This window comes from Pleuronectes platessa, chromosome 19, assembly GCF_947347685.1.
Source record: "Pleuronectes platessa chromosome 19, fPlePla1.1, whole genome shotgun sequence".
In the NCBI taxonomy this organism is placed as follows: Eukaryota; Metazoa; Chordata; class Actinopteri; order Pleuronectiformes; family Pleuronectidae; genus Pleuronectes; species Pleuronectes platessa.
In genome coordinates, this window is record NC_070644.1 from 9967220 (window position 1) to 9984307 (window position 17088).

General features: G+C 41.1%; 1 protein-coding gene across 1 annotated transcript; it reads left to right on the forward strand.

Annotated features, from left to right (window-relative positions):
- Window positions 1–4196: 4196 nt before the first annotated feature.
- Window positions 4197–9917, forward strand: LOC128425144 (O-acyltransferase like protein-like). Its single transcript, XM_053411664.1, has 15 exons — window positions 4197–4353; window positions 5008–5141; window positions 5244–5322; window positions 5403–5538; window positions 5666–5862; window positions 6478–6690; window positions 6774–6876; window positions 7683–7784; window positions 7935–8100; window positions 8199–8278; window positions 8394–8504; window positions 8682–8805; window positions 8936–9122; window positions 9553–9695; window positions 9816–9917. The coding sequence occupies exons 1-15, from the start codon at window positions 4197–4199 to the stop codon at window positions 9915–9917; spliced, it is 2034 nt and encodes a 677-aa protein (XP_053267639.1).
- The last annotated feature ends 7171 nt before the right edge of the window (window positions 9918–17088 follow it).

Below are 17088 nucleotides of genomic sequence, written 5' to 3' on the forward strand. Positions count from 1 at the left end.
AGAAATTATTTATTAAAAATAATTAAAAATGATAAAGCTAGTAATTAAGAATAGTAAAATAATTAATTAGAAATTATACAGTTATCAATTAATAATGGTTAAATAATTAATGAAAACAATAAAATTATCAATTAAGAATGAAACAATCTGTAATTAATAGGGATGCACCGATATGGAAATTCTTGGCCGATACCGATACCGATATTTAAAATAACAATCTGGCCGATAGCCGATACCGATATTTGTTTATTTTCTTTTTGTTGTTATTCATTCACCCTTTTGTGCCAGAAAAATAATTAAATCATTATTTAAAAAGCACTATTCATCACTCTTATCTTTTAATGAGCACAAATTGAATCAGATTTATGAAACAATCTCTGATTTAACTAAACTTTATTTAACAGAGACATATTAGGCCCATTTTACCGCAAGTTGAAATGGTTCCTTGGGATCTTAATGAAATGTCTGTAACATATTTTTGTCAAAATACCACAAGGATAATTTAAAACAGCACCTTTTACCCTGTCTAAAACAGCCCTGTTAAAGTAGCATTATAGAGAACGCTCTCCTCATTGATTTACGGTAGCAGTATTGCCCGTTTATTAGATGTGTTACGGCTTCTCTGTGTATGATGTATGTTGTCAATTCCCTTGTTACCTGTGCATGAGACGGATGAATAGAGCCGATGCACATGAGAATAAAGTACTTAAACAGACGCTACGCTCATACTTTTTACACCAAGTTACACTGCTTGAGTCAAGATAACTTAACAAGCCCTCCTCAGTTTTACCTGTTTTTAGTGTCGGGCAGAAATCACATCACGTCAACACCCACCGTGGCCCTTCGCGATGCTTGTTTTAATTAAACAGTCGGATTCCCCTGGTCCCACCAGTTCTCAGTCAGCTGCTAGGCGCCAGCCGGAGGGTTCCCCCAGCGGTCGCCGTAGCTGAGGTGATCCGCGAGAAGGGCCCGACACGCGTCCAGAGTGGCCGCCGCTGACCGCGTACCCAGTCCCCTCCCCGCCTTCCGCGCCGGCGCCGTGAGGTGCCACCGGATGAGGACCTCCCGGTGCCGCACACTGAGCCTCCGGCGGCGCGGAGAGGAGGGCGACGGAGCGACTGCTCCCCCAGCCGCGGCACGTGCCCAGCGGGTTTACCACAAATATGAACATCGGCCAATGATATCGGTGAAAGTCAAGTTTATTACCGATAAGCCGATATCAGTAAACGAGGCGAATATCGGCCGCTACCGATGTTCGGCTGATATATCGGTGCATCCCTAGTAATTAATGCTTATCGTTGCGGGGCACCACCCTGGTTACAGGGACCAACTAGTCAAACTATAGTTATCAGTCTCAAGTGATAAAAGTTAAATTAATAATCTCAATATTTAATATTACTGATTATATAATAAACAATGAAGGGTTTTAAGTTCGAGCACAGGCTATAGTAATCCAGCTGCATTCACATACACATGTACAAATAATCACAGAAATACAAATACTTTAATTACAAAAGTATTTATTCAAAAGGGGAAATAAAGTTAATGTTATTTCAATGATTCTTCATTTAACAAATTCCAATATTTCAAAGAAGGCAACAGCAGCAGCAGCACTTATCACAATGGTCACACATGTAATACTGAGTATCTACTGGTGTGTGTGTGTGTGGTCGTGTGTGTCTGCCTGTCTGTGTCTCTGTGTGTGTGTGTGGGTGTATGTGTCTAAAGAGTAAAGGGAGTGGCTATGGCGTAATGACGAGATCACGTAGTGACGTAGTCTGGCCAGGATCAAGATGTTACGTTCACGTACTTTCAAGATGGAGGTTTATGACCCCGGTGACGACATGAGGTCGAAAACAAGATGGCGGTTGGTCGCCTGTTACACAAAGGAACTTTAGACAAAGAGATTTCTTATCTCATGGTTCTGGCGCCGAATGGCGTCGAGATGTATTAAGGCTCTTTAAATCTAGAATTTTCTATGTAACATGAAATAGGTAAGTGTAGGTCGGGACGTGTGTAAAAACAGGTTTAGGAGAAAAGAGAGAGAGAGAAAGAGAGAGAGACATCAAAAACATCGTCTGAGACCAGCTACAGTGACTTCACCACTCAGTACACAAATTAGAGTTGTGCACCGATCTTTTAACAGGTTAGGTCTCTGCAAACTTAGTCGGACGATAACAGTGCTGCCGGAGGCTCTCTGTCACGGCGCGAGGCACTTTAAAACATTCGCCAATGTAAACAAGGAGCCGGAAGTGACGCATCGTTTCCTCGTGTTACACGGCTTAAAAACAGATCAGCGATCTACAAACAAACACACTCAAATAAACATGACACGCTAAGTATTTAAACTAGTCTCTGCCCAGACAATAAAGCCTCTTACTGTGACCTCCGCGGTGTTGCTTGCGCGTGGCGCGCAGATTTTCCGGAAGTCCAGTGAATCTCGTGTTGTGTTCCTCGGGGTACATGTGGTCAGCGAATCCCCGGAATTAGGTGAAGAAGTCATGGCTTGAGCTGGATAGCGCTGGTTCATCTGTTGCAGCGGCTTCGTGCTGGGACCGGATATGGAGCGAATTCGTCTTGCTCGTGGAACGGAATTCGGCCTCGTCTCTTCTGCGACAGAATGATGCTTTGTCCTGCAGGGATTAACAGCTGTGTCGCAGCTGTGGGGATCGTGAAAAGAAAAGTCTGTGATGCTCGGCCGGCGAGCGAGTTCCTGTGCACGGCCTCTTCAAGTTAAAATAACAAAAAGTCCTATCAAAATAAAACGTCGACTGAATAAAGAAATAAAAGAAAATGGAAATAAAACAAACGTCTGTAATTGCCCCCCTTTAGCAACTGGAACATCTGCGAAGGGGTCTGTTGACGTCTTCAGAGCAGGGTAAAATGGCGATTGCCTCCTTTAGCAACTAAACCATCTAGCTAGACCGGGAACGGTCTATTGACGTCTTCAGAGAGCAGGAAATGGCAGCGATTTTTGGGGTGCAAGGGCTTTTAAATTACCTGAGAGGTCCTCCTCCTTGAGGAGTTGGTCATAGGATGATGCTGGCTTTAAGCCAATTGAGTGTCAGGAATGGATCTGAGTGGGCGGGGCTTGGAACTCAGCGGGGGTTCCAAGGCATTCCCAGAACATTTTCCACCACCAGGGGGAGATTCTTAAGCCTGCAGGAGGATGTTTTCCCGCCGAAAGTTTAACAACCCTTTTTTCCTCTCGGCTCCAGTGTCTGGTGCCCCCCCCCCCCCCCCCCTGTGGGCTCTTCAGACCCAGCAGGGGTTCCGTGTTCCTGCGGGGGCCTTGAAACCTGCTGGGGTTTCTCGAAACTGCCAGGAAAAAGTACTCACAGGTGGATAAGAATGTTCCACAAGGCCTTGATTTACACAGGCCTTTGTTTAGATTTTCTTTGGATAACCTCTGACCTGTGTCTTGGGGTCATCCGCTGGGCTCTGGCCCAACATAGTTTTTCCTTACTCTTACTCTTGCTATGAGACGAATTGGGATTTGTGAATATGGGCTATACAAATAAATTTGATTGATTGATTGATTGATTGAATTCAATCAAGGTGCACCAAATCACACACTCTCATAATTATATTCATCAAATTCAGTGAACTATTCCCTGGAAAAATTTGCCAAAATGAGCCATAGCACATCTATTTTTCACATTTTCTCTTTAAGCTTCTTCAGTTTGTGGTTTATTGTGAAATCATAATGAAAGTTGATATTACAGAGCAGTATTTATGTGAAGGAATGTAAACCTGGCTGTGACAAAAATAAAGCAATCAACATACCTTTGGAAGTTGTGTGAAAACTATCTACAGCTTGACTTTCAGGTCTCATCATCAGCTTCATCACTCTGTTTTGAAAAGTAGTTTTTCTACTCCAAAAATAAGACAAACTGTCTTAAGCTGTAAAACTGCAAGTGAGAATCAGTCTGTGAATTGTTTGTGGGTTAGAAAGTGCTTGCTGCTGCTGCTGTTTTTAGACATTTCTGGTGCTTGTGTACAAGGTTGTTATTTGTGTCAATAAATTATGAAACCTGACAGAGGGCGATCTGATGTCGACTGATCATAAGACTTCAGCTCTTCTCATCTGCTGCTGCCGCTGTGGGGATGTTTGCCTTTGCCAAAGGGAAAAAGGGTGTGTTCCTTCCCATAGTATTTAAACTCTCCTCTACTAAGATTTACATTCAGTCCTGAAAATGGCTCTGGGTTTTTTGTTGTTCTTTCTGTTTGCAAGGTCTAGTTTACAGCTGGAAACCACACAGGCATTGAATGTGACAAAAAAATGTGAGGAGGACATCAACGCTTTCCTCTGGGAACTAAACCAGGAGAGACCACGGGAATACGCTGTCAACAGTAAGTGAAGCTGCCTTTTTAAAGAAATGTATTAATTATGAAAAAAGACAATGTGAGATTTCTGATAGTTTGAGACAATAGATTTAAATTCACATCAAAAAGAAAAGTTCCCCACTGGTTTTCTTAGATTACAAAAATATATGCAGTCCTACAAAACTGTAAAATTATGAGGCCAGTGGTTAGAGAATCTTAATTATTCTAGTTAGATAGATATGTCATTTTATTTACTTCTTGACTATCTAATATTTATTTTTAATAATGTTTTGCCTATTTCTTTTTCTTTTTAAGAGACTTTTAGATGCCTTTTTATACATGAAATAGGTTCTGAAAACAAAGTTATTCAATTACTCTTCCTTATTATTATTTTGTTTGTTATTATTATTATTGACATTTTTATCATAAAATGAAACTGAATTTAACTAATAACTGTTCATGTTTGTGATTTTATATAAGTTTGAAAGATTTACTCTGTTAAGATCAAAGTTTGAATTCACTGGATCTGGATTTATTTTTAAATCTGCAGCAAATTGTAATTTACATCAGTCCAACAAATATGCCTGACAAACCATGGGAAATTTTGAAAATAGCCCTATCTAGCAATGTTAAAGAAAATGAATACAAAATAATTGTTGGTGTATTTGTGTTTATTATCAGTGTATGATGCGTTTGGAAAGATGGGCAGCAATGTTGAAGGAGGTAATGTCAACCAGCCGGGATCGCGGGAGCAGTGTCAGTCTTCCCATGGCTCCACCTTCTCTGGACAGTACTGCCAGGTGTTTCTTCAGCAGGTAACAATATGAACCATCATTTTAAGAGATAAAACCTTGTCCTGGCATCTAGCTACAAGGATGGGAGATTTCTATTTGAATTGCCGTTTTTTACTTACCCAGGAAACAGTCCGCTATTTTGTGGGTATTTGTGTTCCTGACTCCTGCAAGGAAGAGGATGTGGAAATGCTGGTGCTATACGGTCAGTGATTCTAAAAGTCTTGATTCACTCAGTTTATTTGGTGAAATTTTGTTAACTGGACCTCCTGACTTTTTTAACAGGGAGACTTCAGATTGGTCAGACGTCCCTAATTCCTCCTTTTCCTTCCATCCTGGTCAATCAAACCGCTCAGGCATTGTTGATGACCCATTGTTTGTCCAACACCGTTTCCCCAGATGCATTTGATGTCACCTGCCTGTCAGTCTACTCTCTACTGAATTATTTCCATGAGTATTGAACTGGAGAAGTGCTTCTTTACATGTGTAGGACTTCATCTGAGGGATACTACACTCCATCTAAAATACTGGCAACTTTTCTCCTGCAGGTTTGTGTGTTCCGTGATGGTCGCGATACCTCTTGCCGCCACCCTGCTCACTGCTATAATAAGGTGGAAAAAGAACAGGGAGGTCAGTCCGTCTCTTGAATCATCCTCTGTAAACACTGGCATCAACCTTTATGGGACCCTGAAGAGCAATGGCTCCTCTGGCAGTGAAAGGAACGGTGGCAGCCTAGAGGAAAAGGGTAAGTTCACAGGAACTGGTTCCAAGCCGTGACTGCAAGATCAACAGAAAACAGATAAGGAAATAGATACTGAACTAGGGTTGTAATGATACCAAAACTTAACAAAGACTTGTATAAAAAACAACACTTCATCGTCAGTCAAATGACGAAGAAAAATCCCTTAGGCCGCTTTTATATGCGACCCTACTCTTTCTGTCACAACCCAAAAGTTGTTACAATAGGTGAGGGTCATTTACATATACATTTACACTAACAACTGTAAAAAAGCCACAACAAACTATAAAAGAGCCAAAGGTTGAGGATCAGTTAATTTGCTTCAGTTCTTTTCTTCGATACCATCAAAAGGGAAATCATGGAGATTGCATCATTTTTAAACACAAGTTATTGAAAAAGTATCAAAGTATTGCTACTTTTGAAAACCCTACTGTACAGCTACACTTTGTACTAAAATAAACTTTATATAAACAACCACAGCAGAACAGCTGTTACATTTTTAAACCAAATATAAAAGGAATTCATGTGCAAGATCATTTCCATAATAATTTCAAGGTGCAGTAGCCAAATCTTTATATTTATAGATTGCTTCTTCTTTTTATTTTTATATTGTCCTTGTAGATAGCACCAGCCACACACCACTGTGTTTTCCTCAAAGCTGTGTGAACCAGGGCCTGGAGGCACTTTCTCTTCAGAATAACAGCCAAAGTGTCCTGAGCACCTCCTCATCCATCACAGGAGGGGGCTACTCCTCCCTGAACGGCATCCGTGTCCTCAGCCTGTTCTGGATCATGTGTGGCCACTCCACCCAGTTTTCTGTCATGTTCCTCCTAGGTATGAGATATTGGTCCTTCAGTTTGGAAGTCTCATCATTACTCACATATCATTGTACCTATATTGTATCATCTCTGTTGCAGATAACAAGAAACATTTGGAGAAAGCAGCTAAGAGCAACCCTCTCCATGTGATTGCAGGAGCTGGACCTGGTTTTCTGGCTGTTGACAGCTTTTTGGTGCTGGGGTGAGGAGAAGCGTAAAGACAGTGGTGGAATCGACAAGCGGGTTAGAGGCAGAATTTCCCCTGTCAGCCCCTTAATTAAAAGGGCCAGGAAAATGTCCGAGTGGGTGTGGGTGGGTGTGTTGATGACGTTTCTAACATGCAGAGTACACATAACTTAAAATACCTTAAAGAGTGCACAAATATTTACGATTTTTCCTGTTGTTGTGAATGTGTCGGACAATCTCCTGCTACGTTCCTCATATGTAAAAACCAGAGTTCTGAAAAAGAACCATTTCTGGATATTATATTCTGGTGTTCATGCCTGAAAGCTGTTACAATCTAATGTATCTGAAAAAGGGTTAGTTAGTTAGTTAGTGCCTGTAGCACCCCTGCTGGGGTATAGGCCGTCGACAAGGGACCTCCAGAGTTCACGGTCGCTGGCGTTCTTTTCTATCTGCGACCAGGTGCCTCCCAGTCTCTTTGTGTCTGCCTGAAGGTCCCGGCGCCAGGTGTTTTTAGGACGTCCTCTGCTTCTCTTTCCTTGAGGGTTCCAGGTCAGAGCCTGTCTGGTGGTGTTTGACTCTGGTTTGCGTAATGTGTGCCCGATCCATCTCCATCTTCTTCGTCCAATTTCGTCTGCTGCTGGGGGTTGTTTTGTTCTTGTCCACAGATCGTTGTTGCTGACCTTGTTTGGCCAGTAGATTTTCAGGATTCTTCTGAGACATTTGTTTATGAAGGTTTGCACTTTATTTATTGTGATCTTATTGATTCTCCATGTCTCTGAAAAAGGGTTAAGGGTGAGTTTAATGGCAGCATCTGTGTTTCAGGGGTCTGCTCAGTGCCAGGTATCTGCTAAACTCCATCAACAGGGCTGATGGCAAACTGAGCATCTCTATGGTGGCCAGCTACCTCTTCAACAGGATTAAAAGGTAAAGGGTATTCAACAATTTACCCAATCAACTCATGCAAATCTGTCAGTGTCATGAAGTAATTTTTTCTCATTAGAATCTCAACGCCATTCATTTAAAACGTGATCTCAGAACCAATGTCGATTTAATTGTTTCTTTCTGTCATTACAGGATTCAACCACTGCATCTGTTCATCCTGTGTTTCAGTACCGGCCTCGACTCTTTAGTACGGGGGGGGCCATTCTGGTTCCAAATTACTGAGACAAGGGCGGACTGTAAGACTTACTGGTGGGGGAACGTGCTGTTGATTAGCAATCTCCTCACACCCTCACAGCTGGTAGTAATTTCAAACTTTCTCTGGCTGTCTGTTGGAAATGTATTTGTATGTTTATTGACCCACTGTATTTTGCACATTTGTTTCTTCTCTCTCTCCAGTGCATCCCGTGGGCATGGTACTTGTCTCTTGACTTCCAGTGTTATGCCACCACTCCACCGTTGCTCTATTTTTACAAATTGTATGTCCACTGTGCTTTTATATAATTTCAAAATATATTTCTAATTAGTAGTGTTTTAAAACAGCCACCGCGTTACTCACACGTAATCCTACCCATCCTATCTGGTGTTTATCAGGAACAAAGGTGTGTTTGCGGCTGTGGCAGGAGGCCTGATGCTGATGACCATTGCTTCTGGTGCCATCGGGACTGCGCTCCTGCAGCTGCCAGTCTTCCAGCCATCTTCAGGGTAAGACTGTGATCCAGTGCGAATGCAAATAGGAACCAAATCTATCTAATAATTCTGTCTGTTGACACTGACACTTCATTACCGTAGAATCCAATGTAAAAGAGAGAAAAAGCTAAATAGCCATTCCATCTGTTTCTTTTGAATTAAAAAAAATATCTTATTTGTTAATTTTTGTAGGTTAAATTTGAATTATGGCTTACATTACTATATGAAACCCTACACAAGATATGGGCCATATTTAATAGGGGTCTTGACTGGAATATACTTGACCACAAAGAAAGATCCGGTCCTAAAGCACAAGGTAAGAACGTATGATTATATTGAAAGGCACCTCACACATTGTTTCAACAAAAATTATATGCTTGTTTGTAATATCAGATACAAATAAAAGTCACAATGCTGATATGTGTGTGATCTTACTGTTGCTGCAGTGGCAGGCTGCACTTGGTTGGTTCTGCTGTCTTTCACTTTTGGCTGTGGTGGTTGGATTAGCCTACGTCCTAAAGGAGGAGCCAACCTCTCTGTCGTTGCCACATGCCTTCTATCAAGGAGTGCACAGATCCCTCTGGGCTTTGGCTGTGACCTGGATCATAGTGGCCTGCGAGGAAGGTTATGGAGGTAAACAAAACCCGAGTCCTGAGTCCAAAAAACTGTTGGTTATTGAGATATTCGATCTTTAAATAAAGTAATCTGGGTCTGGGGTGCCATTCATTACAGCAGTAAGCATGAAAGTAATGACAGTTGTCAGTTAGTGATGTTTTCATGCATTTTGGGGGCGTGGCTTTGACTATTGGAGGATGTAGGATTTATCGTTGCAATTTTTTCAAAGTATAGCCTGCTCTGCTTCTCCATGATTACCAACCCGACCTTTAAGCCCATATTACACATTACATGAAAAATAAAATTATTTAGCTTGCTTTTGCACAGTATTCAAGAACAAACTGTGTTCATTTGTAGCATGTTTGTACATTTCTTGTTAAGTGTTAAGTGAGATATTTTACTCATGAAAGCAAATATGTGAATGTATTTTAAATTTCTGATTCCCCAGGTTTTATCAAGAGCTTCTTGTCATTGGGTTTCTGGCTTCCACTTTCCAACATCAGTTTTGCCTGCTACCTGTCACATCCTATTTTCATGAGAATCTATACAGGCCTGCAAGAGACCCTGATCCACTACACAGACTTAAACTTTGTAAGTGGTCCGTTTCATTTTGATCCATAAAACCCACAGCTGACGCAGAGTTGGCTCTTTCTTTATATACAGTATATATACTATTTTAACTTAGTGCACTGTATCTTCTCTCTTCATTAGACGTACATTTTCCTCGGCCATGTGGTGCTGACCCTGGTGGGGAGCTACGTGCTGACTGTGCTGATTGAGAAGACCTACCTTCTAAAATACAGCCGTACATAGATGCATGTCCGAGCACAATAGAGAACCTTCATCCAGTCGTTATACCTTCATTTCTATACTCTGTTTGTTTGTGCCTTATGAGCTGTGCCAGTTTCCCTGTGGAAATATGCTTCCTGGTTAAAAAACTTAATGTACATGTTTGGTATAGAAAAAAGAAACGTCCCCAAAATAAGGTGAGCTTGTGATTGATTTCCCTAAAATCATCTTCTGCACCAACCTTCAGAATGATAAATGTTTAAATATATTGAAAATAGATTTTAGTTTTCAATCAAACATACAACCAATGTATTATTTACCACAGTGCTGTACTACCATCTATAACTTTAAACCAAGCTTTTTCTGTCAGGTCTCCCACTCTATGGAACAACCTCCCAGTGGAGCATCTCTCTTAAAGACACATTTTATACATGTGTATCCTCCTAATACTGATCCTACCAACTACTCTTTTTACTCTTTTCTCATGAGTATCACTTTTTAAAGTATTTGTGCTCTAATGCTGTCTGTTATTCAAACTTCTCTTAATCATTTCCTATTGTTTGCCTTCAATTTTTCATTTTTAACTTGTAAAACATCTTGTAACTGTGTTTTGTAATGTATAATTTAAATAAAGTGTATGATTATGATTTTGATGATTATTATTTTAACTTTCAATGTACATACTTGAATTATCAATAATTTTTTAAGTAAGGATATACTGTCATGTGCTCAGTTGTATAATATTATTGCCAATTATGGTTTGGTATTTTTTTATAAGACTTTGGCATAGTTAAAATGTGTCTCATATGAGTCAGTCACCTGCTATGACACTACTGCCTAAAGTGGTTTTGGAAAAAGCATCCTTTAACTGACCCTCTCACACATACACACACACACACAAACAAAACTTGGTCGTGACGCACACGTCTTCCATGTGCAGCACCGTTCTCCTCCTCGCTCTTAACCGGGAAGTTTGAGGAGAGTTTGAGGACATGTGGCTCTCTCTGAGGTTTCTTCATTCTTCTTACCATGTCAAAAGGGTTTTCGAGTAGTTTTTCCTTACTCGGGGGTTGAGGGTTAAGGGCAGAGGATGTCACACCTTGTTAAAGCCTTATGAGACAAATTGTGATTAGTGAATATGGGCTATACAAATAAAATTTGATTGATTTATTGTTCACTTCACATGTTGTTCTGCGACAGCAGGTGGAGCTCTCAGATGAGATCATAGGTATAGGTATAGATCATAATGACATAATAATATCTTAAGGCGCCTTGATTCTTAAGTTCAAACCTTTAAGTATTATCTACAGATGTGTTCAGTGTGTTTCTCCTTGTCTGAACTATCCTTGAACTGCCTATGTAATAATCAGAGGAGAGATGGTTTTCAGCGGATCGTTAAATCTTAAGGTGACGTCATTTTATCTCTAGGTTTGTAGTAAACAACTCCCCTATTAAACGCCTTGCTTTGCAGAGTCAAGTCGGATTTTCACTATTCGGCCTGTGTGATTTCTCCGGGCACACCTAATTGCCCGTCTGACCTGTGAAACTTCTGTGTAATAAATTCTGTTATGCTGCAAGTTCTGGGTCCGCGTCTCCTCTCTTCAAACACCGACTTCAACAAGACACTGCTGCTTGAAAGATACAATACCGTTAAAGTCTCCGTTCCATCTCACTTATCACAGGAACAACGATGTAACAGCCGTCACAGGGTTACAAAACTTCCCCTTGCTGTTATTACGAAACAACCTTTAGGAAGCGCTTTACGGCGGAAAAAATGTGCAGTACATGCAATATAAGTCAAGTTAGATCCAATCTAAAGTATTGATTGTGTTGAGATATCTATGTTTCTCTGTATTTTGTGATTATATTTTACCTATATCCTGTGAACAAATATTAGCTGTTTAATCCATATAATCTATAATGCTACAACTGTTTCTTATATTTGGAATGATGTATATCTTTTTGACTCAGACGCAGGGTCAGGCCCAGAGCACGACCACTGAAAGAGCAGGTATCAATCTGAATGCCAATCTGACCCAAAATACAATTCGGAGAAAAGTGTGTGATGGAAATTCATTGTATCAGCCAGAACTAATACAATGAGGTGCTTCATGAAACGTGGTGAGAAAAAGATATGAAATCCTCCTGAAATGTTTAATCTGCTGGGTCTCTCCACTGTAGCAAGCTCCCTGTTTGCCAAGGCCACAGTAGTGGGACACCTGGTCAGTTGAAAGTGATGTGCTTTCAAAAAACTGCACTTTGAGGAAACAGTGTACATCTGGCCAATGGCTGAATTCCCTCAGGGAAAAAGAACCGCCTCTGTGCCCACCCTGTGTCTGATTATATATACTGTGGACTTCGGATTGAACTGGGCTTCTTCTCGACATGATCCAGTGAACCTGGTGACGTGTCCGGCAGAACCCCAGAGACTCTCTGTAAGTATTTCATTATTTTACAATAAATTTTCAATTTCCAGAACTTCATGTATAAGTGTCTAATTATTCCTTCTCAAATCCTGGATCAACAAACACGTTTGTCAAATCGCCGGAGGCGAGGTCAAGTTTAGTGCCTGGCGACGACAATTGTCAGAGATGAAGATTTGGAAAGGCCGGGAAAAGATCAGTGACAACCTACGGGTCAGGATGTGCTATAGATCATGTAGTCCGGCGGCTGGTTACCTTAGCTTAGTTTATTTATTTAGTCTTAGCTTAATATAGCTCAGTTTTGCTTATTTAGCTTATTTTAGCTGAGCTTAGTTTATGTTGACGAGTAGGGTTAGTTGTGTCTTTCTGCTTCTAATCTTTATGCTCAACTAAAGACAACTCCTGTACCTTCAATTTAGCAGACCGATAAAGTGGTATCAATCTTCTGGGCTACCTCCCTGCAAGAAAGCTAATACACCTGTTTCCCAAATTGTGAAACTGTTTCTTCTGATCCAATCTGACACCACTTCTAATTAATAAAAGCTTCAACTTATGAAGCTTGGCCATGCTTTTCCAAGTTAAAATCATGGCACCATTTAAATGATTGGAAACTAGCCCGCTGCTTATGTCATCAGGAGATTTCAGCGCTTATGAGATAAGTCACATGCATGCTGTGCAAGGTGAGCAAGGTCATTTTAAGGTGAGCAAATTCATAATTAATACTTTTTCAAAGAACAGTTTCGGGCCTCATACGGTTGCATTAGTGCTTTGCCAGTGCAGTTAGAGGTGTTGCCCAAGAAATGTGACCTTGTATTTTATGTTTAACACTTTTTAATTTGTTTTCTTTGGGTAATCAGTACAATTATACAATTACACATCACAAATCTGATGGATATACCCCTCCCCACAGCAAGACCCACCCGCCCCCAGCCAGCCTACCCCCTTGCAGCAGAAGTACATTAAGACTGAGACTTTAGAATGTATATATATATATTTATGTATGTATTTGACAGATCGGATTATTACAATACAATAACATACAACACTGCTGCAAGACCAAGCAAAGAAAAGAAAGAAAGAGGAAAAATAAATGTAAATATATAAATACATTTAAATAAAGGTGGGAGAGGGGGGGGCGTTTGTTGCCATCTAATCTTTGTCTTGTAGTGGGCATTGTATGTTCTCATAGTACGACAAGAACGGGATCTAGGTTTTCTCAAAGCTCTGTATGGAACCTTTCAGAGTATATCTGAAAGACATGGTGTCTCTAATCCATCTTCTGAATGTGGGAGGTGTTTGTTCCTTCCATAAGAGGAGTATCAGACGTCTGGCAAGCAGAGAGGTGAAAGCTATGACAACATGGGCCCTGCCTTCAAGAGGACGAGTTTTATCGGTAAAGCCAAAAATGGCACATAATGGGCCAAAAATTGTAGAGTAAGCATGAAAAAAGTCTCCTTTGGCGAGGGATAAACCTTTGCCATACCTCAATGTTTACGCGGTTTGAGGAAACGTCCCAATACTGAGAGAGAGAGAGACGTCACCTTTGCAAGAAATAAAGTTTCCTTTGATCTTTGACCACTGACACTGTCCCTGCAGGAGTGCAGTTGCTGTTTACGGCTCAGCATCAAAGGATTCATGGTCCATGTATGTCCGCGATGCAGAACATTGTGTTTTAATGGCGTGTAATCAAACTTTGACGCCACGGTCACAACGTGTGACGACAAATCGATCTTTCAGTTAGTTTCTCCATCTTGTTGTGATGACTCTCATCTCAATTTGAAATGGACCTGATGTAAGCCCTGGTAGAAGTACCTCACAGTAAAAATTTGGAATATGGCCAAAATGGCCACTAAATGCCAAATAACAGGCTTCCTGTTGCGTTTTTCAAATTGCACCTAAGACTTTTTTGTTTGTCTGGTCATGATACACCTTGCATTTTTGTGAAGATCGGTCAATGTGAACATGTTCCGGGGGTCTCGGGGGGCACCGTTGAGCCATTTTGCGACGCCCATTGAAAATTCCTCCAGAATACGTATATTTTTACCACGTTCTGACTCTCTGCAAATTTTGGTTAGAATTTGAGCATGTTAAAGCCCTCAAAAAGCCAATTTATTTGCAGGAAATATTATAATAATAACAAGACGTAATTTTAGGTCCTTCAATCCTGAGCAAACATACTTTAAACATGCAAATAATCCATCCAATGTCCTATTGATTAAATGCATTGACAAAGATGCCATGTTACCGTAGTGTCTCCCTGACGATGGCCTTCAGGTATGGCATTTGAGCGATGTCTTTGCTGGACGTCATCTTGTCTCCGGGGCAAATTAATTTTTGGTTCAACTGTTCCTGGATCTCTGGCAGCTTTGCCAAGTGGTACAGACTCCAGGAGATAGTGTTGAAGAGCAATTCACACTGTTATCTGTTGCTAAAGCTGTCAGGGTATGAAGTGGTATAATCTTTATCTTTATAATTGTGTTAACAATAGTACATTCAAACCCCTTGTAGCATGGATATTTTTTCCCCTGGAGTAAATCACAAAAATTGTCACGGGTCATAGGCCACACAGTGAGCTTGAGCACAATGAGAATAATGTTTGTACTATATTTGAAGACAAATGGTTGTTAGACCAAAATACAAACATATTGAAATCCAGCAAATTTTAGACATTAAATCTTTTGTTAGAGGAAATTTATCAAGGACATGAATCCCGTCCACAGGTTGTGTGAATTGTAAATTAAAGGTTGTATTGCACTTATTATGACATAATTTAAATTAAGTATCTATATCACATGAAATAAAAGGTCTGTTGAAATTATTGTAATTATTTTATGAGTCTAAGTTAGCGAACTTTGTTTCTTAATCTTGGAAGACCATCAAGATGTTTTATTTGTTTAGTTTTTTTTTTTTTTATTGATGCCACTAATCTGGTTTCTTTCTTTGTTTTATTGTACTTGTCTTGTAAGCCTCTTGCAGGCTGGACTCGTCCCTTCCACAGAGTGAACACACACTGAGTCAACTCACCGTGTCGACTCCTGCCAGCAGGATCTCAGTCATGCTTGCCAGAGTCTCAGTGATCGTCATCTTGTCGCTGAACAGCGGGTGTGTGAGGTACGCTCCCTCCAGCAGTCATGAAACTTCTTGCTCTACAAAAAACGCCTTTAAAAGAACTCCTCACATCAGAGACCAGGTTCACGAAAGAGATTGAATAAATCTTATTATCCACCAAAACGTGGCCGCACGTCTTTATCATCTGAGGAAAACACACCAGCAGGTCACCGGAGCAATTGCTGAGAAACAACCCCTGTTCTCGGCTCATCTTCATCCCCTACAGGAAGGTTTGGGATGACAATGAGGAGAAATCACCATTGACAAAGGAAAACTCTGTAGAGAAGTAAAGAACTAGATCATTGATTAATTTGCAGATTAACAAAAGTAATTTGATCTCCTCAGCCTTCCTGCACCGGATCGCTGGAGTGAGACAGTAGTAATTTAACCCACTTCCTTCCTTGGGTCATTGGCAAGACTTTGTTTACATAGGATAAGCTCATCACTCTTTTAAAACCAACTGACGGTCAAAGTCAGGCTGAAAAGTATCTCTCTTTTTAACCACCCTCAAAATAACAGTGAATTAGGCACCATTAGAAGCCATATTGTCCCTAACACATAGCAGCAAGTATCTTTACTAATTTTACACTAATGCATTTGTAATTTTACCATCTAATGTCCACATTCCATCAAATGCACTCGCATCTATTTACTTCTATTTACATCCATTAGCAAACAGACATCACACCCGTAGGCGGCCTTTATTGTTGCGGGTGACTTCAACCACTCCAGCCTGAAGACTGTACTCCCCAAATTCCACCAACATGTCTCCTGTGCAACGAGAGGAGTCAAGAGTTTGGACCATGTTTACACCAGCATGGCTGGTGCTTACAAAGCCATCCCCCTTCCACACCTAGGACAGTCTGACCACCTCTCTTCGTTCCTACTCCCCAAATATACACCACTTATCAAACGTGTGAAACCCACAGTGAGGACAGTTAAAGTGTGGCCAGAGGGAGCAGACACTGCACTTCAGCTCTGGTTCGAACACACAGGCTGGAGGGTGTTTGCCATTCAGGCCACACTGGACTCACACACGGACATCGACTCCTATGCTTCTTCCGTTCTGGACTTCATCAACACCAACATCAACAGTGTCACCACCCTCAAACCTATAACTACATTCCCTAACCAGAAGTCATGGATGAACGAAGAGGTTCGCCTACTGCTGAAGGCACGAAACACCGCTTTCAGATCAGGTAATGCTCAGGCCTACAGTTCATCCAGGGCTGACCTGAAGAGGGGCATCAAGAAGGCCAAGCACTGCCACACGCTAAGGATTGAGGAGCACTTAGAGAACAACTCCGACCCCAGACGTATGTGGCAAGGCATCCAGGCTTTAACTGACTACAAACCCACCAACACCACCCCCCAAAACCGCGATGCCTCCTTCCCTGACGAGCTTAACAGCTTTTATGCTAGTTTTGACAGGGACAACCAGGAGGTGGCTATCAAGGCTGTGCTCAATACAGACCACCAGCCCCTCACACTCTCCTCCATCGACATGTGTGCTGCACTGAGCAGGATCAACGCACGTAAGGCTGTTGGCCCTGATGGCACTGAACATTTGAACATTTGCATTACACTGTTACTTTTTTTACTACTGTATTATCCTACAGTATATTCATATTCATATATTTTTATATAGTTATCTTGCTCATAGT

Bases quoted from the DNA above. Each gene is read 5' to 3' on its own strand.
- LOC128425144 (XM_053411664.1), top strand. From the start codon at position 4,197: ATGGCTCTGGGTTTTTTGTTGTTCTTTCTGTTTGCAAGGTCTAGTTTA. The intron at 6,877-7,682 runs GTGAGGAGAAGC...TCTGTGTTTCAG, and splicing joins GACAGCTTTTTGGTGCTGGG to GGGTCTGCTCAGTGCCAGGT. The intron at 8,505-8,681 runs GTAAGACTGTGA...TAATTTTTGTAG, and splicing joins GTCTTCCAGCCATCTTCAGG to GTTAAATTTGAATTATGGCT.